The sequence below is a fragment of the Caloenas nicobarica genome, chromosome 5, assembly GCF_036013445.1.
Source record: "Caloenas nicobarica isolate bCalNic1 chromosome 5, bCalNic1.hap1, whole genome shotgun sequence".
In the NCBI taxonomy this organism is placed as follows: domain Eukaryota; kingdom Metazoa; phylum Chordata; class Aves; order Columbiformes; family Columbidae; genus Caloenas; species Caloenas nicobarica.
This window is the reverse complement of record NC_088249.1, coordinates 21,561,985-21,588,676: the sequence shown is the minus strand read 5'-3', so window position 1 is coordinate 21,588,676 and position 26,692 is coordinate 21,561,985. Positions and strand designations below refer to the sequence as shown.

General features: G+C 38.7%; 1 protein-coding gene across 1 annotated transcript in view; it reads right to left on the bottom strand.

Moving 5' to 3' along the window:
- The window catches only part of CEP128 (centrosomal protein 128), a 128,119-nt gene extending 107,077 nt beyond the window's left edge, over nucleotides 1-21,042 (bottom strand). Inside the window, exons 1-7 of the mRNA XM_065636376.1 lie at nucleotides 20,925-21,042; nucleotides 15,846-16,006; nucleotides 14,385-14,471; nucleotides 12,103-12,229; nucleotides 11,033-11,154; nucleotides 8,448-8,539; nucleotides 7,646-7,718 (exon numbers count right to left, since the gene is read on the bottom strand). Of these exons, the coding sequence (XP_065492448.1) occupies nucleotides 7,646-7,718; nucleotides 8,448-8,539; nucleotides 11,033-11,154; nucleotides 12,103-12,229; nucleotides 14,385-14,471; nucleotides 15,846-15,992 (648 nt within the window). The 5' untranslated portion in view covers nucleotides 15,993-16,006; nucleotides 20,925-21,042. The remainder of the gene's footprint in view (nucleotides 1-7,645; nucleotides 7,719-8,447; nucleotides 8,540-11,032; nucleotides 11,155-12,102; nucleotides 12,230-14,384; nucleotides 14,472-15,845; nucleotides 16,007-20,924) is intronic.
- Between the last annotated feature and the right edge of the window lie 5,650 nt (nucleotides 21,043-26,692).

Sequence of the window (26,692 nt, the reverse complement as noted above, 5' to 3'; positions counted from 1 at the left end):
TCAGTTCTGTTTTCCAACATACCTGAAGTACACCTGCCAATGTAACAAGCATCTCTATATTGCATCATCTAGACTATTAACAAAAACTTCAGAGAAAAAACAGATCAAGAATAACAAAACACTCACTTCACTAACTCCTCTAATTTTAACCATGAACAGTTTAGTAGCTACACAGGTAACTGGACAATTCCGTGTTTATTCTAGACTATATTCAGTTTTACCATATTTTCGTGAAAAGCTTATTAGAACAGTATATGAAATTCTGTCCAAAAAAAGGCTCAAAAATTTGCATTAAGATAAAGTAAACTACTGCTTCATCCTTGTTAATTCCTTCTATGAAACAAGTGCAATTTTTTTTACAAATCTGTGTTGTCTGGTACCTAAGTTTCTGTTTGCTCTTGAATGTTTACAAATCAAGTTCTGGAAAAACAATCAAGCTATTTTCTCCTTTTTCAAGATTTGCCCTTTTTTTAATATTCCAAAAACATTTTTCCAACTCACTCCCGCAGCTGTCTATCAATACTCCAAAATAGCCATTAGTGGTTTTAAGATAACTTCAGACAGTTATTTAAGTTTCTTCGCAAATCTGCACCAGGTTATTACAAAGTATTTTACATGCCTTCATTTCTCCTCCAGTAATTTATGCTGAGGTCTTACACCCCCATTGCTGTCACTATCTTACAGCTTGCTGACAAATATCAACGTTAAAAAGGTGTTAAACAGGAATCAACTTTCTTGGTACACTGTGTCAATAGTGTCCCCTTTTCCGCAAGGAACAAATCGATTGCTTTGGTCTCCCTGAGAAATGGCGATGGATTCAAAAGTGAATCACCATCACTCTTGATGTCCCTCAGTTGGTGCATCCTATTATCTACCACCATGGCCTTTCCACTCTCATACATTCACACTATTTTTTATGACTGTTATCATTAATCTAATTTAGTTTCCACTTTCTGCGCTCTGTCTCTTTGGGTCTGAAGTAAATGCAGAGCTTCTAATTCAGCCAAATAGATACATAGCCGTATTTCTTTGTTGTCAACTCCTCCTATTTTAAGAGGATTTGCATAGAATATGCTTGAATATTTGCCCAACTCTCATTTCCTCCAAAGACTGAAGATTTTTCTGCATGTAATCAGTCATTTAGTAAATTTAAATTTGCAACCTCACAAACTATTCCAAACATGTAAGAAATAACAAAAGACATAGCAAACAAAGAACAAACCTTAGACTATGAGCAAATTGATTCCTTAAAGCAATAACTTTTTCCATCAAATTTTTGTTGATTTTTTTATTTGTAAGATAGAGCTTGGCATACAGCTCTAGTTAAAGAAAGATGTTTAAGGATAAAGGAACATATACCACATTAGTTAAGATTTCTTCAGAAGGAAAAGTATTTTCTGGTAGACAAAATGCTTACTATGAAGCATTAAATTAGCATTAGTTCTGAAAAAAAGAGGATTAAACAAAGGCAGCCTCATAAACGCTACTTTTAGCCTACTTTATAAAGAACAAAATTTAGGAGATTACAGTCTTTCATTTGTGCTCTTCGTTCCCTAGTCTCCCCAAAACTCAGCCAAAATTGGCCAATAGATTCAAACATTCGGTGGTACAGAGCTCTCAAATATATTTAGACTTTGTGATACATTTCAGGAAAGTAAGATCCTAGGTAGAGGTGAGACCTCAAGGAGACCAAGGAGACCTCAGCCTTTATTCCTTTGTTTTGGCTGTCAGCAAAGTACATGCATTTTGTCTAAAATTAAGTATTAGCCTATTTAGCATTGTAAAGAAATACTAGGTTGGAAGAAAATAAAGCTAGCAGTGAAGTCAGAATGATGCAAAGAAAGGATCATGGGACTTTGGAAGTGTATCATGGTGAGGACGCATAATATGTGAAGAGCAAAGTTCTTGTACAAGGATTTAGATACAAAATAAGTTTTTATGGAGTGACACAAACACAAAAGTGTTCAAGTTGTAAGGGAGGAGACAGGGAAAAGAAGGCAAAGAGCATGCAAGTCCATAGCAAATAGGCTTTATTATGTTGTACCTTGCACCAGTGCAAAATAACAAAATACCATCACTTGTGGCTTCCACTGCATTATCTGGAAAAGCTGCTATGTCACATTCATGTCCTAGCAGTGTTTAGCAATAAGACTTCCTGGAATGCAGTAAACGTTCCTTCTCCTTTTTGGAAAATTTAGTATCACACACTATCATAAACTGAGTCACTTAACACCACATTTTACAAATTAATTGCCATTTATGACATTTACAGCATAAAACAGGGTTTAACGGTGTATACAATTTTGCAACCTTTTTGTCACTTTTTTTTTTTAAGCCTTCCTTACTGCATTTTTATATTTAACTGCTGAAGTTTATCTATTTCTATCATCGGGCAATAACTTTTGGAAGGACTCCTTTTTACCTTCTACAGTTACATCAGCTATCTTTTGATCTCCTTCATATCTTTTAATGCATTTATTTGAAATCACTACTGTAGTGTATTCAGATCGCTTCCACATTGTCTGAAAATATTCTTGGGCTACATCAAAAGGAATGTGGCCAGAAGGTCGAGGGAGGTGTTTCTGCCCCTCTGCTCCGCTCTGGTGAGACCCCACCTGGAGTACTGCGTCCAGCTCTGGAGTCCTCAGCACAGGAAAGACATGGACCTGTTGGAGAGGGTCCAGAAGAGGCCACAAAAATGATCAGAGGGATGGAACAGCTCTCCTATGCGGACAGGCTGAGAGAGTTGGGGTTGTTCAGAGAAGGCTCCAGGGAGAACTAATTGCAGCCTTTCAGTCCTTAAAAGGGGCCTATAAGAAGGGGACGGACTTTTATCAGGGCCTGTTACGACAGGACAAGGAGTAATAGTTTTAAACTAAAGGAGGGGAGATTCAGGCCATGAGGAAGACATTTTTTACAATGAGGGTGGTGAAACACTGGCCCAGGTTGCCCAGAGAGGTAGTAGATGCCCTGTTCTTGGAAACATTCAAGGCCAGGCTGGACGGGGCTTTGAGCAACCTGATCTAGTTGGAGATGTCCCTGCTCATTGCAGGGGGTTGGACTAGATGACCTTTGAAGGTCCCTTCCAACCCAAACTATTCTATGATTCTACCCTCTTCATTCTCCAACAGTTTTCTAAGAAGCTTCTTTATTTTTGTGCAACTCTCTTTTGGAAACCAAACATTATTCTAAGAGGATTTAACTTTTTTCTCCAGTAGGGGTGCCAAATATAAGTTTGTTTTTGTCATTGTTAGAAGGTGAATATTTCACAGATTAAAAGTCATGCACAGGACTCTTCTTTATAACAAATAACTGTTTGGGGTTTTTTTGTTTTTCTTCTGGAATATTTCTGCTTATTTGCTCCACAAAGCAGTTAATGCACCACTTAAAAATGTAGTTCCCCCAACATAACATCTACCCAGTCTACAGTGCTGTAGACATATCCCACAAGAATTACGCTCCCTGTTTTTGTAGCCTGACTTACCTTAGTTTGTCACAGAGCCTGTGACACATAACAATAGGGATAAAAAAAAATTAGAAGCAGTTAAGTGTTAACTCATTAATTAGTACATGCAGAAGAAACTCAAACTCACTTCTCTTCCTTTGTCCCAAATGACCCTGACTCAGGACAACATTTCTACCACAAGAGTATGTATCTTGTCCTCTGGATCTTATCAAAAGCCTTAGTGTAGACAAGTGATTCACTGAAGAAGAGTAAGAACAACATGGAGGTTCCACATAATGACATGAAATGCTAGTACTAAATTATTGCATTCACAACATATTAGAATGTGATTTCAAAGATGCATTTTTAGCAACACAGACTACCTGAATGATAATCGTGACATTAAGAGCTGTGTCTCTGCATCAGGCTTTCAGGTAGCCACAAAACCTATGAAAATAGATTAGGCTATCAAAAAGTTCCCCCATCACCAATTAAGCGCAAAGAACAGAATGTCTGGTTTAAAAAACCAAGGTGACATTGTAGTCATGCAGCTAAATATAATCTCTTGGAAGATGCTGGATGCTTAATCTACAAAAAGCAGCATCCTGCTTCCTGAATTTCTCTCCTGTTTTTCAGCTTTCCACTGTTTTTTCTAGTGCACAAGTCCTGCTAACTGAAATCTATTTCAACAGATTCTTGTTGCCTTTCTTGTTATGGCCTATTTTATCAGCAATGCAGACTTGAAACAGAAGTATTAAAATCATAAAAACAGCAAACTTCTTTCACAATGTCACTTTAAATATTGTTAAATTTTTCCCTCACGGCAAATGATAATGTGTGATATCCACTTTACAAGTCACCTGTGCAGTGCCAAAAATCCCTGAATCAGATCTTCTGAGGGACAGTTCCTTCTCCGACAATAATCCTGGCTCCTGGAGATACCGTAACCACATTAACTCCATGCAAGAGCCATTTCACTTGACATTGCCGTCTTTTTCAACAGACACAGCCTACACTAGCCTTCTAATGGCACCATCTCAATTAAGCATCTACCTAATTTGAACAAATCTCTGCTTCAATGCAGTTGCTTTTTATGCACAATGATCAGTTTCCTGTGCTATTTGGGATGTGCTTCTATACCAGGAGATTACAACCAAATATCCAAGAGGGCTATCTTATAACACCATAAAGTAAGTAAATATTGTCCCAATTATTTATAGGTCTGTATGGACATTACTCTAGCAAACATCTGAACTCTTTTCAAGAAAAGATGAATCTCACAATATGTCTAGACAAGACAGGAGATTTTGATATAGAGCTGTAGAACCTGCAGTCTTTATAACAAAACTGCACCTGGATTCTCAAGTACAAGGCCTTGGAGAGTACTTGATTTTAAACAGGCATCCAACTATGCCTGTGTCACCACCTCAGATGCCCCCTGGTTTTCATACTAGGGTGGAAAAGCCTCTCTTTAAGGGTAAAAATGTGCATTGATTGTGTTGTGTGGGTCTTAAAAAAAGTATTCCAATTCAGCATCAAAAAGACTCTAAGGATCATAACCTCTAATAAAAATAAAATCTGAACTAGTGACTCAGAACGACTATAGTGAGGAGACCTTTATCACCACACATCCATATACAAGCAATTTTCAAACAGTACTGAATATACCAACCAGTACAGCTGTGAGAATTTAGATATGTGTGCCCACAGAAATGAAGACTTAAGGATACTGAACTGAAAACCATGAGCTACCATGAACTCATCCTGTCAAATTGTCAAGATTAAGTTGACAATTTAACACCAAGAATCACACAGTCGAATACAAATAAAAGGATGGCAATGTTGGAGGTGATAAACACTCCAACGTAAAGTGATAAAAACATGAAAATTAGGGATGAAAAAGCAGCTAGATTAAAAAACAAACAAAAAAGAACACCAAAACAAAACGAACAAATGAAAAAACCCCACAAAGCAGCCAACAACAACAAAAAACCCCAAACATACCAACCAAAACATCCCAAACATAGACACAAAACAACCAAAAAAAACAAACAAGCCACCACAAAAGTGGCAGCTCCTCTCTCAATATGTAATCTATCTGAAGAGCTCCTTGCTATAGGACAAGTAAGATAAGGGTATGCAAGTTATAACAAACACTGAACAAGTTCCAGGAAAAAAAAAAATCCACAGAGGGAATATTAAGTACAGAAATCAATTCCAGACAACGAAGCTACCAAGTCACAAGTGATTACACTAGTATTGTGCAGAATTATCATTAGATGCCTTTCTATTTTAACATCATTCACTAAACATTCACTTTTTGACCATTCATTGTACATGGTTAGGTCTTTCCTAACTACATACTCCTCCTGCAAATTGAACCCCAGCAATTTTTTCATCTTTTCAAGGAAGTCTTTGAATGAGTGGCCTTTTTTTGGGTTTTCCCCTTTTCGTTTTCTCCTCCTCTCTTTCCAGTCTTCTCTCCATTTGGTCAACATTCTTCCTAAAGATAATAATCAGCAATGAGCAGAATATTCCAGCTTCAATCTTTCTAGTCCTACACATGAAAGCCATCTCACTGCAGCTTACTGCAGTATTTGTGTCTTCACTAAAAGAATGTCATTAAACACTTCAGCTTTCATAGCTTTTTGGATGATAATGTTCCCTCCCAACTAAGAGACTTACTCTTCTGGTATTCTCCTTACCATTAACAAACTACAGAAGGCTTCCTTGTTATACTTCACATCTCTCATTTTTGCTTCTCTCAGATCAAAAGTTGTAACATTTAATTGCAAATCTTGAAATCCTACTATAGGAGGTCACAAAGAGCTAGTTACTTTCTTTTCAATAATGAAAGAAATATCTGCCATCATTCCAGAGGACTGAGGAGGAAGGCTTGTTTCTCTCATTTAAAGATACTGAACAACTGTAATGTAGCCAGCCGTAGCAGCTACTTTCTTGAGGACCATCTTGGTTAAAACTTGCGGAGTTTGCTAATTTCCTGGTACATGAAAGAGAAAAAAAAAATATTGAGAAGTAGGCCAGAACAAGAAAAACCCAGAGTTTTGGAAGTATCAAGAATTCCTTACCATAGAAAGTTATTTTATCCTACCAGGCTATTAGGAGAAAGCAGAGTTAACATTCTAACAAAGACAGCCTGTTATATTTTTCTCAGAAGGCTGACAAGGCAAGTCTTCCTCCAATGATGGTTTCTTTCATATGAAGTATGTAACTGGTACTGGTAGATTATAGTCTCTTGAATCCCTGTCCAACTTCATCTAGAGTCAGGAACTTACACCAGTACAATTGTTAAGTCCTGGTGCCAACAAGTGGCCTGTACCAATAATATTACGATCAGCAACAAACATCCCTAAAGGTCTTTATAGGGCACTTAGTACCAATTCATGCAATTTTAGGGCAAGATGAATCACCTATGGGAAAATAAGGACAAACAACACTTGCTCCTGATACCACCTTAATACTTAAAGCATACACTCAAGTCTTATGCATCAAGAACTACCTACAGTATCGTCACCACCTAAGTACTGGGGAGATTCTCAACTTCTCTTGTTCCTACAGCAATATACTGTCTGACTTCCATCTCAGCAGCAGATCTCTTTCATATTTAGGTGATATAGACTTCAGTTAGTCTGCTTCCAGCAGATATAGGAGGCAAAAAAGAAGAGACTGTCATGGCTGTCCTGCCTCCTTGGTTAAGTTTGTCGCAAAGCCTTCAGAGAAGAGTGCAGCCCAAAGAGATTCTTCCCATTATGCTGCACAGATGATAAGAATTGTAAAGGACAGAGTGGGGGGAAGAGGAAACAATATTCATCATCATCATAACATGGGAAAGCTTGTACCTTTCAAAAGGTATGTTCAGGTGTGATAGTGTTCTAAGCAATGTTCAAAGTTAAAAAGAAGCTTTCCCCAAGATCATGAATTTTGAAACCAAAATTCACTACGTACACTTGTAAAACACTCACTTTTACTTTAAACAAGTACTTGAAACACAAAACTTGTCTTGCTGATTTCATTATGGAAGGGTAACATTTTAAAAGCCTATAGTAGCCTAGATAAGATCATGTTCAGATATACCTACTAATATGTGGTACTGATTACCAACATACACATTAAACTACAAACCCACATCCTCCTTAGAATACTAAATATAAATCATCTTTTCATGTCAGTCACACTCACCGTTTCTTGCCTTTGGGACTCAGTGAGCTTTTCAGACAATTCTCCTAGAGTCCTTCTTAATTCAGCATCAGTCCTTCAAAGAAAAATACCAATAAGACAATATTGTACTGTGCAAAAACTAAATATCAACTGTGATGATTTTAAGCAGCATAGACTTTTTTGCTACTTCAATTTGTTCTACATCCTCTAAATTCCTAGAACAATTAGAGACCAGCCTCAAGTGGAAAATTCATGATAAAAAGCATTTCCATTCCTCAAGTGAAGATAATGGAACATCTAGTTTGAAAGGCTATGTATCAGGTCAACAATTACAAAATTATGGACACATCTATGCAGTCCTTTTGAACTGTACTAGTTCCTACTAGGAATTAGCAGACTAATTCCTGTTATTGCTATTAGACAAAGCATCATATATGAAGACAGTACATACTTTAAAAAAGCATTATGGCCTGCATGAGAGCTTGTCCTCAAGAGACTCCAGTACCAAGAACAAATAAGTAGAAAAGTTGTAATAAAAGAAATTCCCAAGTTCCTTGTCATTTTGTCCATATATTTAAAAGGGGGGGAAGTCACATGTACTATACAAATCAGAATTGATGGGTGTTATTTACATTTATAAATACTGCACAAGATGACATGAAACAAGCAGTTCATAATACTGCTCTCATCTACATGATGTGCAATCACCCATGCTCTCCAAATTTTTTTAAATACAAAAGAACAAAGAAGTTTAAGAATTATTTAAAAGCATAGCAATTATTTTCCACACTGTTCTTCACATAGACTTATATTCTGTTTATACCGGTTTCTTCTTGAAAGCTCCCGACTGATGTCGTCTCCTAGGCGAGCTTGTTCACTACTGAGATCTCGAAGAGACTGGTGGAAAAAGTGCAGCTGTGAATTAAAGTACACGAATTAAGCCAAGGCTTTGGAACCTGTTTTTCTGTGATATTCCAAGATACATATATACATACTTCGTAAAATAAAACAGATAAAAATAACCTACAAAAATTACAAAATTCCATTAATTGCAGATGAGCCTGGATGAGTGGATGAGGCTTGCATGCTCCTCTTTCAATCAACCCTTGCTCACTGAAGTTTAATTTTCAATACATTGTTTGCTAAATCAAGTATTCCAGCTTTTTTTTTCCTATGGTTCAGAGCTGGATCATTTCAGTTACCTCACACTGGATCACCTTCCTAACTTAATGCAAAGCAAGTTGAAAGATGTGAACAGATAAAGTCAAGAGAGACACTTCCTGCTAATAAATGCTAGTAAAGTGAAACAAAGTTCTGCCCAGCTATATGTATATCTATATATTACTATAAAAAGATGGCATACAAAATTCAAAGTGACAAAGAAGAACACTATGATGTATTCAGGAATTACTGAAGAAAGGTATTTTATCTTGCCCAAGGCTTCACATACTCTACTAGAATGCCTTTTTCCAGAGTTTGGGGTGGTAAATAAAAAAAAAAAAACCACCCACAAACAAAACAACACACACACACCACCACACACATATCTATTTTCCTCTGTAAAACCTCCCATTTGCCCCATTCAGCAGGTCCCCAGTTTACAGTCGGAGTTTTTAAGGGAGCAAATTAAAAAAGTAATAAATTACTCCATCCTTCATGGGATAAAAAGTGACAGTTAATCCATCCAAGTCCAGCCTACTGGTGTCAACAGCTCAGTAGCCAGGACCATCATTATGAAAAACCCTGGTTTATAATATCCACTTGTTCTGTGTCCAAGACTTAAAACCTGGAACTTCCACAGCCCAGCTGACTGCCCTCAACATTCAGATGGAAGCACGACCATCTCCTCTGTGTGACTAACCAGAAATCTCAGCCTGACCCAACAGACTTTGAAAAACACAGCATATTTTCAGAATGTATCAGCCTAAGAAGGAGAGAGACTCAAATGTGTTAAAAGCCCATCCACCTAGAAAATCACTTCAGCTAGAAGCAGCCAAAATGGGAATAAAGAGACTGTGGTTACAGAAAGAAGAAAAAGCCACAGCTTTAGTTAAGCAGAATTGCTTTACCTCTGCCCCAGTTTCTAACTATGGTCATGATCAATGACTACTTCTAGTTCATCATTCCTCAAAGCACAATACTTCTCTTACAAAATAGTTAATGATGAAGTAAATCCATATTCACTCACTGAAAAGCAAGAATAAGGAATAAACCAGCAGTTATCATCAAAATAAGAAAAAAGCTACTTGCTTACACAGTTACTTAATATGAGCTAGACATTTTGTATGCACTGCAGGAACTACCTTAAATAAAAATTCTAAGTTATTTATAGAATATTTAGAAGTAGCCTAAAATAGTTCTGAGCTTTTTGGAAGCTTAGGAGGAAAGATTTCCATAAAACATTATTTCCTTCCTAGGATTAGGTTTCACACGAACCTTGGGGGTGGAAGGAATTGGGAGAGAGTAGAATGAAAGGACAATGAAACAGGGTTAAACAGAAGTCCAGAAATTTCTGTGGCACTCAGACTTCCCAAAAAGTCAAATAGGAGAAAGTATTAAAAATATGTATTAAAACTAATTATTTGGAAGTTGAGGCTGATTTAGTAAAGTCAACATGAATGTGTTACAGTCAGCTCCTTTAATATTAGTCATAATACATTTCTCCTGGACAAATTAGTCCATACAGAGGGATTCACTAAAGCACTCTGTCTGAAAGAGCAAAAACAACTACTGAAATCTCCTCTCTATCTGTAGGATATATCTGTAGGCCTATAATCTTATCCATTAATTTATTTTTTTCTGAAGAGTCTACAAGTAAACACAAGTCGAGGAGTATGAAAATTACCAGTGCCATATATATCCTCTCCTCCTCGCACCATCTACCTGAAGTATGGGGTCAAATTATCGCAATCACAGGTCAGACCTAGAATTAAGATGGAGAACTAACCAGCTCAAAAAAAAAAAAAAAAACACCACAAACAACAACAACACCACACTCCAGCCTACACTGAGGTAAGCAGCAAAAGCACTAAGATCCTGTGCTATTAACTACAGCAGAAGAATCGCCTTTATAGTCACACTGTATTTCAGCATGTAAGTGAATGTTAATCACATATTCAGATATTATTTTTTCTCATACATGACCTAAAAAATACAGAGATTATTTTCATAAATGCCTTTTGATATCACTAGCATATGCACCTTTTTCTATAGAATGACAGATTTGCATGACACTGACATATACAGGTGACTGCCTAACAAAGAATAGCACGTAATATTGAAAGCACACTTCATAGCTGACACATTCTCAGCTGCATCATCGGAATAACCTAATTCAATGTAAAACCAAAGAGCCTGGTGACAACATGTTGCCTATTTGGGAAAGCAACTTGCATTAGTGCTCTGTACCTGGTCCAAATTATCTGCCTCATTGACAAATCGAACATTTGCAGATCTAGACCTTCGATGTTTATTGCCCTGTGAGTCTCCATAATCCCTGAGAGGAGAAGTAGGCACGAAGTGGCGGTTTCCTTTATAAAATAAAAGATTAAAAAAAATAAGCAGGATAACAAAACTCCGTACAGGAAATTTTTCACTTTGGTGACCAAAAATGTTGTGCTTCATCTTGCCAATATCCTTATAGGCTACATTACAGACAAAACAACTACTAAAGTTACATCACATGCACATTCATACTTCTTGTTTAGGTCTTTCCAGGATTCTTCTTCAATTTAAATATTTCTGCAATACAAGTATGTGACTGGTAAGAAAGATATTTTCTTTCTTCCTCCAAGGAATAGGTAGCTTTTTCCTCAAATTTTACTTGCCAAAGCAACATCTTTTCCTCCACTCAGATCTATTATAGCTTCAAACTGCAGTAATTGACAGCTTTTACATTAGAAAAAATTGAAGGTTTAGAGGTTTCTACTAAAATATATTAAGTGCTACTTATAGAAGGAATACTCCTCCCAAATACACTCTTCCCTGAAATATAATGAATTTTCAGATTGACGGAAAAGAAAAAAATACTTTTCTGCAGGTTACACATTGGTTCAGTTTTTCCTTTTGCACTGAGCCCTACATAATTTCATCCACACATCCATAATCTTATGCATTTAAAATTTAACTATCCTTTTTGCTGTGAAGTAACCTTCAGAGGCTGCAATATCTTTTAGATTCAGCTTTAACTTGTACATACCTACAACTCATGCAGTGGACAAGAAATTTTCTCTGCTGAAAGAACCAATGTTTCATTTAGATCTCTCAGAATACGAGCAGAAAAGACTATGTAATAGAAAGCTGTCAGAATTTACCAAATAAACAACTGTATAACTTAAGGCAGGTCTCCCAAATTCCTAAACTGAATTTATTTGAAGTAATCAGTGATGACTTTTCAATTTCCTCTTTCCATACAATAGTTATATGACATAATTTAAGTATACTCAAGCACCTTATGTTGTATGTCATACATATGTTACCTGACATTCCTTCTCCATCCATATCACTAGGGTATAAGCTTGAGAGAGAAGCACTTCTCATTCCAGAGTTTCGGGTTAATCGTTGGCTCCTTAATTGACCTATAGACTGTTCCAGTGTTTCTTTTAACTGCAGAGAAATTACAATTTACTGAAATATGAGCATAGGTTGATTTTTAAAAAATGAACGTAAAATATTATTTTTCAAAAAAAGCCAGTAAGGGAATCAAAACTATTTTTAAAGCCAAGCTTTCCTTTAATATATTGCATGTCATATTCCCATAAGTATAGCAAAACATATTTCCAACATTAGCAGCTTCAAATATCAAGTTTCTTAAAATAGTGGGCAACACACCTGGAAGACTCAAAAGAAAGGTATGTCACAACCAAAATAAGACCTATTTGTCAGCAATGCTCAATAACAGCCCTGCAAAATCCAGAAAACAAATTCAAATTAATATTTTGAATTGGAATTTTTCTACCAGCCCTACCTGGAATCAGTCTGACATATGGCTATCAAATTTCAATATGCAGTTTTACATCAAGCCCTACTTTTAGTAGTCACACTTCCAGAAAACAGCAGCCATTCCCAACTTAGGAGTTCAGAACTAACTATATTGCTAAGTTCCTCATTTTTCAAACTTGCATCTTATTTTTTAAGATCACATTTGATAACTGTGGTTCTTAACTACTTGCTTTTGTCACACCTTTATTTGACAATCCACAAAACATCAATTTCTGAAGGTTCACCTTTCCTCTCCCTAAAAGAGATTTGTACACAATGGTTAAATTGCTGCTTTATTCTTGCAGAATTATACGCACTGTGATGGATCTCTCTCTAGGTGGCACTTTCTTCCCAAAGCATAAAACACTACTTTAAATCTTTTCCTAGTCTTCCAATGCTTGTTTAGGTTCTTTTTCAAGTATTATGTTTTTGTTATATGGTATTATTAAAACAACTTCATTATAACTAAGAAAATCCCAAACCAAAAACCTTAAGGATTTTCTAATGCTTTCTCAAAAAGACAGAGGCTGCTTGAGGGAAAAAAATATAACAATCCATTTATGTAACAAAAGATTGGGTTTGTATTCAAAAAGCTAAAACTTGTTGGGGGGGGCGTGGAATGAAAAAGCCAGAGGATCAAAGAAAGAACAGCAATAACTCAATTTTCAAATCTAACTTGTCTCTGTGAAAGACTTATCTTGCATCTTTAATAGGGCAATAAAAACTCTGAATTAAGCTAGAGATGCTCAGTTTGCATGCTTTAACTTAACAGGACTCATTTACATCATTTCTACATAAAACCAGACAGCTAGATTATTTTTATTTTTTTAAACAAAGAACCATGACATTGTCCACAATTAATAACCTTACTGATTCAGTCTGTTTCTTTAGAACAGAACAATGGCCAAAAATTATTTAAAAATTGAGTTACATATCAAGTTTTGCACTGATTAACTGGCAGACACTGTGCACCTCAAAGTGGAACAGTGAGACTAACGTATAAATTAGAATGGAAAATAGCTCCTCAGCAGCACAACAGTCACAAATTCACAAATGCAAATATGCTATACAATGGTCTGCAGAAAGTCTTTAAGGGAAAGATCACAAAGAATTCAAGAGTCAGACATTACAATATTCAGCATAACTGAGAGAACCTAAAGACATATCCCATTTGGAGCAAAATATTCTTAGATAAACAATCTTGTCTAACATGGTAGAAACACTTGGCCAACTATCATTGTGAAAAAAAGCCCACCACGTCACAATCCGAATGAGAAATTTATTCAAGTATTTCTTAAATATTTATTATAGAAGTAAAACAGATTCACTGCCTCCTGATCCCAGCTGTTTCTTCCCATATACCAAATTCATACAACATCTATTCTATGAAGGTGAAAACTTCTGCTTCAGAAAGGAAACAAGAACTCCGGAAAAACATGCTGTCTTTACTCATAAGACTAGTTTTACTCTATTATTTAAAGCTCATGCAGGAGATGGTCAGAGTCTCTAGATTTCTCCTCCACTTGAGCCATAATCAAAAACACCTTGTACTTGGCATAGTATCATAGCATAACAATCTATTTGGTACTTCTAAATCAGAGAAGTAATGAAGCTATAAAACCTGCCAGAGTTTCATTACATAACATTATATAATATGAAAAGTTTGTTTACATCTACTCAACTCTAGATCTATTCTGTCCATTACTATTACCACAAGTTTTCAGCCATGAATGCTATTAGCAGAAAAGATACAAGTTAAGATAAACTGGAAGTTGCTCACCGTTGCTATTGCTTGGGTTTGTTCCTTGTTGTATTCTCTGTATTGTCCTAGCAAATGGTCGACATGTTTTAGATTTCTGTTGGTATCCTAAAAAAAAGTTTGAGGAAGAAAAGTCAAAACAGAAACCTCCTCTAATCAAACATTACTGTTGTCTTTATCATTCTTGTTTTATAAGAGGAAACTGATAACACAAGTGCTTTTTAAAGCGTCTGAGCATTCAAAATTCTATTCAAGTAACCAGAATCTGAAGACATATAGCATGGCTAAAGGGAAGGGAGAGAGAGAAAAAACACAAACACTATCAATTATGGTACAACAGTAAGGCCTTGGTTTCAAATGAAAGTTTTATACATTTCAGCTACTCTGTAGAAAAACTGTTTTAATCCAAAGATCTTAACATTACCTGCCTATAAAAAAGAACTGACAAAAATTTTTGAAGATCGACTACATTAGGTAAGGTCCCTGCATAAGGTCTCCACATGAACGCTCCCTGATCAGATTAAGAGCTGCATCAGACAGCAGATTTGCTGAAAAGCAGTCCACAAAAAGCAACTAACTTAGAATTTCAGCAGAGCAGTGAGAAAGAGGTTAGATAGAAAAAGGACAATACCAAAGAGTCTCTTTTAAAAAAAAAAAACAGTCAGATGACATTCTTAATAACCTATCTCTTTTCTAGCTCGATTATTATTTTCCAGCTAAGAAGTTTTGAAAGTTAAATTCAGCATTCTATATAGATTTTTCTCTCATCTCACATTAAAAAGAAATTTTAAAAAAAATATTGCCAGCCAAACAATACTTCAACACGAGTGATAATATGTAAGCTCACCCACTCTAGGTATTCAGAACTGTCAGCTAGAGAAAAATGGGAATGACTTCTCAAGCAATAAATGGTGTCAAGATAGCTAAATGTCTCTTTCCAATTGCAAAACAGATTCAGAGATTTCCTCCACTGAAGAAGCAGGAATTAGGCAAACACTTTTTCCTACTCAGGGATGGATCTCTTACAAGTTTACAAATACTGCTTTTCACTGTGCTATTTCACATCTAGAAAATATTTGAACTGCCTACATATTTATCAGGAATTAGGAAATTTTACACAGTACAAGAGAGCAAAGATGGGGCTGGAACTTTCTGCTGCAAAATGTAATGCCTCTTGTGAGAATCTGATGAAGTTTATTTGGCATTATTCAGTTTGCTAACTTTACAAACAGTTTACCAAACACATCATTTCTAACAACATTCTATTACTGTCTGAAGTAACAGCTGTATAAAAGTCTAACAAACCACATACTTTCAGCTCAAAAGCAATATGATCCATTTCCCAAAGCCTTTTTGCTTTGCACAGAAAGCCCCATTTCCCATCAGTACAGTATTTTCCACAACTTCAGAAATGAAAATTTAACTCTATGTTGCAGAAATGCAGACTTTATAAATACTTTAAAAACGTATTTTGTAAACAACCTGTAAAGTGCTTGCTAAAGTATGGATCTTCTCTGTAACTTCTTCAGCACCACAGTTCCGAGTTCTGTTGTGGGATGCTCGCAAAGGCGGCCGCCTTCCTATTCGACCCCTAAGAAAGTTATCTGAATCACTGGATGAATCTGCCATTAGTATCTTGAAACCTAGGCAGGAAGAACAGATAAAGTAATGAATGTTAAATCCTGATTGTAACTGAACAGTCTCTGACCTGCACAGTATTCCCAAAGCAACTCCATAAACTCAGACTACACTTAACATCAGCCTTTCTGGTTGAGGTTAGCAGGATGTACTCTTGAAGCAGATCTTCCAGCTGCTCCTCAGTTACGTTTGTTCAACCCATGAAGCAGTGCCAAGATGCAAGAGGCAGAGCCCATTTGGAGAGAACTAAATCAAATGATGCACTCTCACTACTTCTAACCAATCAGTACCCAGGATAAGACCAAAGCCCAATGGAAATTCTCCCCCCCAAAATATACAGTGGAGACATCAGGGCTTTATCAATTGTTCTGCTCTGCAGAACCATTCCCCTTCGCCTCACACTACTTGCTAAGCTATATTCAGACTGGCTAGGGCCAACTAAGACAAATAACTCCAAGTAACTGCCTGAAGCAAATCTAAGAACTAGCACCTTAATGACTCAAGGAAAATTGGAGATATTATGGAAGAAGGCAAATACTGTGTCTTCAAAAGAAGGGAAAGGAAACCTATGGCCAAGAAGTTATAGACTAATCAACGTGTTTCAAAAATTAAAATAGACTATTTTAAGTTTCCAACAAAAGATCTGTTCTCAAAAAAAAAAGAAAGAAAAAATGCAATGCATCCATTGATACCAAATCAGTTGAGTAACTACATTTGTTAAGCAGGGAAGAAGCCACAGAGGTCATTTTTTTTTTAAACCTTGGACACGTCATGTTCACAAAAGCTAAAGAAACATCAACTAAATTAAGCTTTCCCAAAATGGAAACTAAAGTGGGTGAATATGAGAACTCATGGAACAGTTAACAAAAATTAAGTGTCAATTGAAGAGAGGTATCAAGTGAGAACCTTGAGTGAATCCACTACATATTGTCACTAAATGAGCTGATAATATAATAGCGTATGTTTTATAAGTTTGCAGCTGACACTATTTGTCCAACTGGACAAATACAGTAGTGAAAACAGAAGTTGATAGGAGAAACAGGTGGAAAAAAAAAAGGCTATTCAAGAGCTTTCGTTTTTCAAGTTGAACATCAGCAAAGTCATGTTCTAGAAAGAAAAAGCCAACACCACACAAGATGTAAAAATAAGGGTAGTTTTGTACATTGTGAATTTTTTTTTTTTTTATCCAACGTTAATTCAACATAACCCAGATTACTATGTTGATGCTGGGTCAATTCACTTGACTAGAATTCAAGAATTGAGGCAGAAGAGATACAGAGGAAAGAATGTGGATTGCTGAGTCTTAAGAATGGCAATGTAGACGAGGGGAAAATACAACAGCAATCATCAGACATGGGAATAATAAATTATTAAACGCTAAAGACAGCTATGACTGGTAAAGTCACATAGTAACTGATTAAAATTGTAACCATCAAAAGGTAGGTTAGATGAAAGAATTTTTTTCTTAAACTATTATGCACTGCAGCAGTTTGCCTAAAGGTCACAGAATCACTATCCTAAGATCTGTGTTAACAGCCACTGTTGGGAGAAACAGTCTGAGCCAGCTTTGGGGAAGAAGAAATAGATTGGACAACCCTCAAACTCCCTTTGGTCCTGCAGTACACATAAAATGCCACAGTAAAGGTGCCATTCTTATGGCTATTAGAGCTGAAATTTACCAAACAAATCATGGATGAGATTCAATTCCTAAATTGTATTTTATAGAGAGGCGGCCTGATGTTTTTCCAGAGCCTTATATTTCATTTTTAAAAGGTTGTAAATTTTTGCCCCCCAGACTTGGATAGAAACCTCTAAAACATGAAATGAGAGTGAATAAATTTACTCAGTCCATGCTTAAGTACACCAATATTCCTCACGTTTTCTGGAGTGATTAATTTATTTCATCTTCCCTCCGTTTATCTCACTAGAGCACACTTTTATTGCCAGTATCAGAAATCACTGTTCCAGTGCCCCTCATTCTAGTCAGCTGAAATGAAGTCTAAATGGGGCTGGGAAAGCATAAACACTGAGCAGTGGGAAACAAGAAATATGGGATATTTTCAAAGACAGAGAAAAAGAAATAAAACACCAGTAGAAATAACAACTTGGAATAATATTCATTTTTACTGTAATTGAGGGGAGAGAAAAAAAAAAAAAAAAACACACACAACCAACCACACACACCCCCCTTATTCTGTCCTGCACATTAATACATCAAGCTGTAGTTTTTCACCTCTATCTTTACTAGAACCTCATACAGACATCAGCAAGATCCATATTCTAGCACAAAGACCAGAGGTATCACCGATGAGCATGAAATGAGACTTCTCTCAAACACGTTTTGCATCACCTGTCCTAGAGTAATTTTGAATTCCTTCTGTAACTGCAGTATCAGTTCTTTGGGCTAAACCATCTCTTTTCGATCTTACCAAGCATGGCAAGCAGCACGATCACTCCAAACACAATAAGCAACTGATTCAGTGATCCATTTCCTCCAAGCTTAACAAAGGTTTTCAGTTTCAAAGCATTTTGTGAGAATATCTAAGATACCAAGTAATGAGGAGACATATTAAGAATTAAGCACAAGATCAGCCTTATTAGGCATCAGAAACTCAACCCTGAGACATTAATCCACAGGAGTCTAGTCTTCATCTACTCATGGACCTATGCAGGAGCGTATTTTCCCTGACAGTTCTCATTCTTACAGTCACAACACATTTAATTTTAATGATCATAGCAAATGGTTGATGGTCCGTATCTGTCATATATTATCTCAACTACAAAGTCATATTAAATGTTGTTTTGGCAACTTAGATTCTTCAGGACTCCATTCACAGTTTCACATGAAGCAAATTCTCTTTTCCCCCCGATCTGGGCAGAAAAACATAGGTTGGATTTACTCTGTGTGTAGAATACTGCACAGAACTATTCCATAAGAGTTAGAAAACTAACCTTACATGATGCAATTCATACAGCTTGTCTGCAACTCAAACAGTTTCAAGTGAAAGATTAGGCTTAACTCTTAATTCCACCATGTCACATTGCTTTCTAGAAGCTGAGAGCACAAAAATAACATCACTTAGGACATTATCAGTTTCACATTAGTGAAAGAGGGATTTTTAAGAATACCCGAGTAGACACAGAAGTTAAGAACAATAAGACATGTAAGAACATCCAAATTACAGACAGTGTTTTATCTCATTTCCAAGTGAAATGGTATAAGGCAGCAGAATTCCAAAGGTGAGTTATTGTATCTCAGCTGATGGTAACTAAATTTTTTAAAATTTCTGAAACTCTTCTAAGAGTGAGCCTCTAACATGGCCCTACAAATACATCTGGTTAGACAAGTATGGCAACTTTTAATATCAGAAGAGAGGCACTAATAGAAATTAATGAAAAACAGCCATTCACTTATCTGCTGAAAACATCCTTCTGAGAAGCCTCTCAACCATGAGAGCCCTAACTACTGAAAAGCTTTGACACTGGGGAAAACAAAAGGGAAATAAACATTTACAGTAGAAAAGACTAATAAGTTTGTCTTCAGCTGTCCAAGAATAGGCTCATTAAGATACTTACTGGCCAAAGCAGTGAAGAAAGGCTAGTAAAAAAGGTAAACATAAAAGAAAATGCTAGACACAGCAGGACATTTTATCTGAAGAAAGCTGTCTATTTATAGTCAAGTAGTATTCCTCTTTGTTCTCATGAGCAACCTAAGAGGAACCATAAGTACTTTTAAGTTGAAGTTCTGTTGCATACAAAGCAACATCCTCATTTTTAAAGGAATTAAAGAAGTTTCATTTTAGATTAAAAATAATATCATAAAGAAGAAATTTGTACAAATATTCTACATGCACAGTTGCCTATGATTTTTTTAAAAAGCCTATTATCACTTTTTCCAAAAACCTAGACTGATTTCAGCACATGATCATAAAACCTACTTGACAGTGAGAACCATTTGTCTTTTACCAGTTTTCAGTCTACCCAAACAGATTATAATGTTTCTTGCACTGAGGAAAAACATCAATACTCAGTATTTTCCTTTCCTGTAGTAAACAGGGCACTTCGGTTTCACTGAGGACTCTCTCGTTAAGACATCTGCAGGATAAAGCAAACATGAAGTACAGCTGACAGTCTCAACAGCAAGTTCTTCACCTCAAGTAAACTCTGAATACACAACTTGATTACTTCTCAAGTGTTTATATTTGTTTAGCTACACACAGACTAATCTATCACTAGGTAACTAACGGCGCATAAAGCATGTTTGAAGCCTTATAGTTAAGAATGAGCATTAAAAAAAAAAAAAAAACGCCATTCCAGAAAGGGACAACAGGACACCCGGAAGGCCCCTTCTTTCAGCGCTTTTAAATGAGCCAGGAGAAGTTCTCGAAAAGCCAGGAAGGTGACCCAACATGGTGACATTTGAACATCACGCCTTCAGGCACCGGTACATTTTATTGTCAGCTTATGAAACCACGTTCCCCACGCTCTGCGGTACCACGACACATAAGGCAGTCCCTCCGTACCATTCAGAGTAAGCTAGCTCAACTACAGCCCTCTGCAAATCCTCCTCCCGCCGTGCATGTACCCAACTTCACTAGCACCTGATCTCTTCTCCGAGGGCGTCCGGGATTTTGCCCCGGACAGGACCACGAAAGCCCCGGCGGCTGCGGGACAACCCCAGAACGGCTCCGGGAACGCCGACGGCCGGGCCCCCGCCAGGCCCGGGGGCTGCCCCGGCTGCCGCCGCAGCTCCTGAGTAACCCCGCGGCCGCCGCGCCCTGCGCCACCCGGCGCCGTTCACCCGAGCGCCCGCCCTCCCGCGGCCCTCCGCACCCAGCCGGCCCCGAGCGGCGGCGCGCCCCTTCCCACACGCCCCGCTGGCCGCAGCCCCCGACTCCGCCCTTCCCGAGCCCCAGCACTCACCGCACAGCAGCCGCCGGAGGACGCCGCACCTCCCGAGGCGAAGCCGACCCCTTCCCCGGGCACGCCCAGCAGCCCCACACGCCGACTCGCCTCGCCGCTATGGCAACTTGAACTAGCCGCCCTGCCACCAGCTGCCGGAGCCGCCTTCCGGGCGCCAGCCCCGCCTCAGCTCTGCAATGCACTGTGGGACGGGTAGTCCATGAGCGGCAAGCCCGCCACGGGAAAGACGACACGATGGACTTCAACTCCCAAGAGGCCTTGCGACGGAGACGCCGGCGTAGCCGAGTCGCGCGCGCCCACAGAAGCGGTAACGTCAGGCCAGGCCCCGCCCCCGGGGAAGCCGTTGGCCCTGAGGAGGGAGGGGAGCGGGGCGGGGCGGGGCGGTCGCATTCGTGTGCTGGTGTTTGTAGAAGTTTTTGAAACGGTACACCTTTACAAACCACACATTGGTTGAAGAGCGGAAACAACAGCTGTTGCCCTGGCAAAGTAGGTGTGTCTGTTCCGCCTGTGGGGAGACGGGGCACCTACCTCATGGGACAGGAAAAAGGAGCCCGTGAGCTGCTTAAAGCAGCTATTTCTATCTCCATTCCTATCCCTCGACTTTTTCTTGTTTCTATAAAGCCAGGCATCTCCCTTTTCACAAATGTTGTATCTATTACCCTTGTGTGCAGTAAAAACGACCAAGTGTTAACAGACTCCAACACTCACTGGCTTTGAGACAAAGGGATGAAGGGTGCTGGGAGTGATCATGGGAAACAGCACCTGGGCCTCTGAAACTTGGGCAGAACTTGCAGGAGTCTTAAAATTGCTGGAATATTTGGCTGCAAATCACCTGTAGATGAGCATTTGAGGTAAACGCACTGTTGGGTTTATTTTAAGGCAGATATGTCTGTATTGCCTCTGGGATCCATTCCAGGGAGTGACCATTGGCCTTTGAGCACAGTAATAAAGCACGGCTCACAAGCCATACTGCCCACCTTTGGCCTGTCCCACAGGACTGTTTCACTTACCCATAGTCTCTCATGCAACACACCTCAGGATTGAGCCAGGCCCCCCACACTGGCAGCACCCACCAAAAGACCAGGCAATGGCTGCTGGCCCCTGCTGCTGTGTCTTTGGTTTGTGATCATGTTCAAGAGGCATTATCCTCATCCGAGCTGAAGGCAGGTGAGGCACAGAACAGGGATGTAATTATATAATTTACGTCACTGTGACTTGAAGCATTAGTGAATAATTAGTGAAGAAATAAATCTTCCCTGGCTCCCAGTGCATGACCGTTGCTCTGGCCTTCCCTCTGCAAACTGCAGCATGGTCAGGTTGTGCTGGCAGGTCTAAATGCAGAGTAAGAGTCAGGGCTTCTGCTCAGTTGCATCTCATAAGGCTGCTTATGGCGGTCTCTGCAAGACAGGCCATGAATCTTCCTGAGCTCTCTGAGGGATTTCCTCTCCTGTCAGTTTTGCACCTGGCAGTGGGCATAGACTCTCAAAATTCATCCATGAGCAGATTCTTTTCATCAACACAATGTTCCAGTGGAAGCTGATGCCAACGACTGAGACTGCCAAACCAGGCATAACCACTGGTCCTAAAGACCGTGCTAACCATGCACGTATCAATTGTGAAAGTAGCCAGTCAGCAAACAGCACTTGCTATCTATGTATATATTGGTCTAATGTTGTAACAGAAGAGAGCAGATGCTTCCAGTGCTTCAGCTATTTTTGGACACACCTGTATTGTGAGCTGCAAGATTACCACAAACATTGTAACTCTTTCATATATGCATATGAAATGAGGCTTATGTCACTGACTAACATGTAGTTTTCCCATCCTCATCAAGTTGAGGCTTGGTATAAAAAGCGAAATGCCAATGACTGTTACAGAAAACATGTAAGTAGGCATGTATGCCAAGAATCCTAGACTGTGCATATCTTTGCTGAAAAACATACAAACCATCGAAATCTCACCAGTCTCATCAGAAAAGAAAGCAGCAATGTTTTCAGTCTCAGCTGATTAAAGCAACAAACTGCTTGAAGCTCACTGTGGCTTTTGCACAACATACTTAGTGCAAACTTCTGGTGTCCTCTGTTCCTTTCAAAATTCAAGGAATGAGAGAGGGAACAGGTAAGTGTGATAGGATTGTTGACAAGGGTTGCTAATTTATCTATGTGATGAAATGTCAGCTTACCAAGTCTGTTCCTGGTACCTGTGCCTGTTGATTTCCAGAGTAGATGGATGCACCAGGGGTTTTTTCTTGCACCTTTCTTTAGAGTAGGGAGAAAGCTAAGATTCATGTGCATGTATTTGACACCATGTCCAGACAGAAACATGAAAAATGCCCTGCTGGTCCATTTGGCCCAGAATACTGTATTTGACAGTGACAGCAGGAGATGCTGTTTAAAGAGAGCACATGAATCTGCTTACTTTCTGTGAACTAATCCTCTCTGTAGTTTCCTCCAGCATCCACATTGTTCATGTCAGAGGACATTTGTAAGAGAACTATTTCCTTTGGTATCTGTTTACAGGCGTGTAGCCCTTAAATTTGTATAATCCTATCTGCCTCTCCAGCTTCCTGGCAATGATATCTGGAAGTTTGCTTCTGGGTGTGTGGAAAAGTGCTTTCTTTCTACTCTATGGCTGCATAATTTAAGGGCCTTTGCTGAAGGCTGTGCTAAAGGCTGTTTGAAAATTTAAGTAAACTGTATCTAAAGTTCTGTTGACAGCTTCAGAAGATTTCCCAAATATATAAAGAATGTCCGTCTTTCAAAAAAGCTGTTTTGATTCTTCCTCCAAAGATCTTATGTATACATGCATCCACTAATTTTATTCTTTATCATAGTTTCTGCTAATGTAGCCACTACAGTTATCAGAGTTTAAACTGTATTTTTTGATTCTGGATTCTGTCATTCTGTGTTCTGGATTCTGTAATCAGTATTCTCTGACTCTGAAATTCCTTTATTTTCCCTAGAATCTCCATTAAATATTAGCATAATATTAATTAGTGTTCTGGTACAAAAAGGGAGTTAATTGAGAAGTACACTACAGTCACTAGTTCCGCTATTTCAATCACCAAGTAAATACGATTTTCACTGGTTATTTTTCTCACATTGGATTTCTCTGTCCATAGAGAAATATTTGTCTGAAAATCTCTCTGAGCTCTTCCGCAGTAAGCATAGAAACAAAAGATCATTCAGTTTTGAGCTATGGCTTTATCTCCTCTATATGCACCTTTTACATGCTAATTCATCTACCAGTCCTATAGACTCTGGCAGCATTCTTTGGTTTGTTGTATTTCAAAAGGGATTAATACTTTTTGTTTGTCACAAGCTGTTCCTCAACTGCTTTTAACATTCTTTTGCTGTATTTTACACTTAGCTTGCTAGCATTTGAAAGAAAACTTTTTGTTCTACCCTAAAACAAGACATTAAGGTTTTGAAGGATAATTTCTTGTTTTTAATAACTGACGTTATCCTAGTGTTAACAATGCTGCCTTTCTTATGCACTTCCTGAAGCCTTATTTACTAGGTATGCACTTGCAGTTTGGTGTCCTTAACGATGCACCATGAGGCAAGCAAGGTAACTCCCTTGTCTGCCTCTAGCATTTTTAACAAGTATCTTCATATTTCTGTAAGTTATCTTTCATGTTATTATATGAAATAAGAAATACACATATCCCAGCATTCTGTTATCTGAAGTGCTGTGTTGGGACAATCACTTGACAGTGCTTTCATTTAGAGAGGCCAGCATGGTCTTACTATTTAAGGCTACTGCTGCTTTATTACTGCTATTATGCCCTTGAGTCATACACTTAAGAAAGATAATTGCTTTTTAAAAAAGAAAACATTATTATGAGCCTTTACATTACTATATATATAAATAAATGTATAGGGAGCCTGAGGACACAGACCTTAAGGGTGGCAAGGAGTGTCAATGACAATAGGAAGCAGTAGACAGGAACTGGATTCAGAGATGCACAGGCTGGAACCACGATCAGGATCGCAGGCAGAACAGGCAGCATCCTCTTCAGATGCTGGCCATGGATGAAAAGAGTGAGACCCTTGTGATCTCCCAGTTTTACACAGTGTATGAGTGGATGGCATGGAATACCTAGTTGGTCAATTTTGGTCACCTGTTCTGTCTGCTCCTCCCTGTGAGTATGCCCCTCTCTGTTATGGTACGTACAAAATTTATCAGTGACCTTGGCTGCCATAGCAATAAGGATAAACCTGGGCCTTTTCTACATGCCATTCCTACCGTTAGCTCAGTAAAACTGTAAATATCAGCCATTATCAGCTCCGGAGCAAACATTGTCTGAAAAACACGCATCCAACTTCAGAAAGATGCAGTTACTTAGAAGAACTTAACTGAAAGGAAAAATCACTAAAAGAGAATTGATCTCATTTTAAACAAAACCAGGACATGCATGAAGTTCATTAAGTGGCTGATTACGCCCTTGGGATAGAGGACCCATGGTACGCCTAACTGCAGTAACCTTTTAGTTTTGTTTGGTCTCTGATGTAACTGCATTTCATTTTTAACATTATGGCCATGTGGCTACATCAGTATAAATCATGGAAACCACAACAGCGTGAGAGAAAATAAGGAGTCAAGTCCTGAAGATCCTGGCAAGTGCCTCCCTGCAGGATGGGTGGGCACTGAGGTATTGTTTCCAGATCTGGGAAGGATCAGAGGGATTATATGGAGCACACAGTAAGGAACCCTGAGCTTGCACCACAACCTTAGCCCCCATTCTTATGAGTTGTCCTCAGAGATTAGTAAGACTTTGGAGAGTTATAAAATGATACAATTGTATCCCACAACTAATATGATGGACGGATGAGAATGTGTGTCTTGTCTATGGTCCCTAAAACAGGCCATGCCCTGTGAATGCCAGGCAATGTTACCCTGGATGTCTTGGACAACAATGAGGGGATAGACTCAGTAGGCTGTTTTGCAGATTGTAGCAACTGTGGTAATGTTGCACTTGCTGACCCTGAATTACTGTACCACACAGGATGCAGTATGGCTGTCTTCCACTGGGGACAGGTTGGGATTGGACAGGCCGGGAAGGGATAGCAGCCCAGAAATAGATGTGCTTCCACCCTTCGAACCTGTACTAGCTTCTGGCTTTCTTCTTCATGAAATGTGTCATTAGCCCTTGGCTGGGAGAGAGCATGATCCCACCACTGAGAGATAGCAAGCCTGAACACACTGGGAGCAGTGGAGCACCCTCCAGCAGCTTGGGCTGGTTGGAACTGTACTGGCATCTCGATCAGCACTGACCAAAGATGTAAACAGTTACAGAGCTGCATGTCTGACTTGACAACACAGAGTCACACCTTTTCCCTTGCCTGTGCCTCAGTGAGTGCGCTGCTCCCTTGGGCACTGGCCTTGAAATTCAGTGATCTGCCTGTGGCTTCATTTTCATTGAGTCAGACTGGTATGGACACCAAAAAGTGGTGGTGGGTGGTGGCTCTTAGGGCTGCAGGGTGAGTTATAGGTATGAGCAGTGTGCAAGGACATGACTGAGTGGGACATGGGACAGCCAGCATTTCCAAGGGAATTCCATGCAATACAGTGTGAAGTTGTCTAGGGCACTCTGTGGTGGGTGCTTCAGCTTGTCCCCTCACTGGGACCCCCCTAAGGTTACCCCTATCCTAAACTGGATAAATGTGTCTGATGGGATTCCTCACACAAGATCTAAACACTAACATAAGCAAGATCAGGATTTATACTGTATTTCTTTATGGGCACAGTACTATTTTCTCACCTTA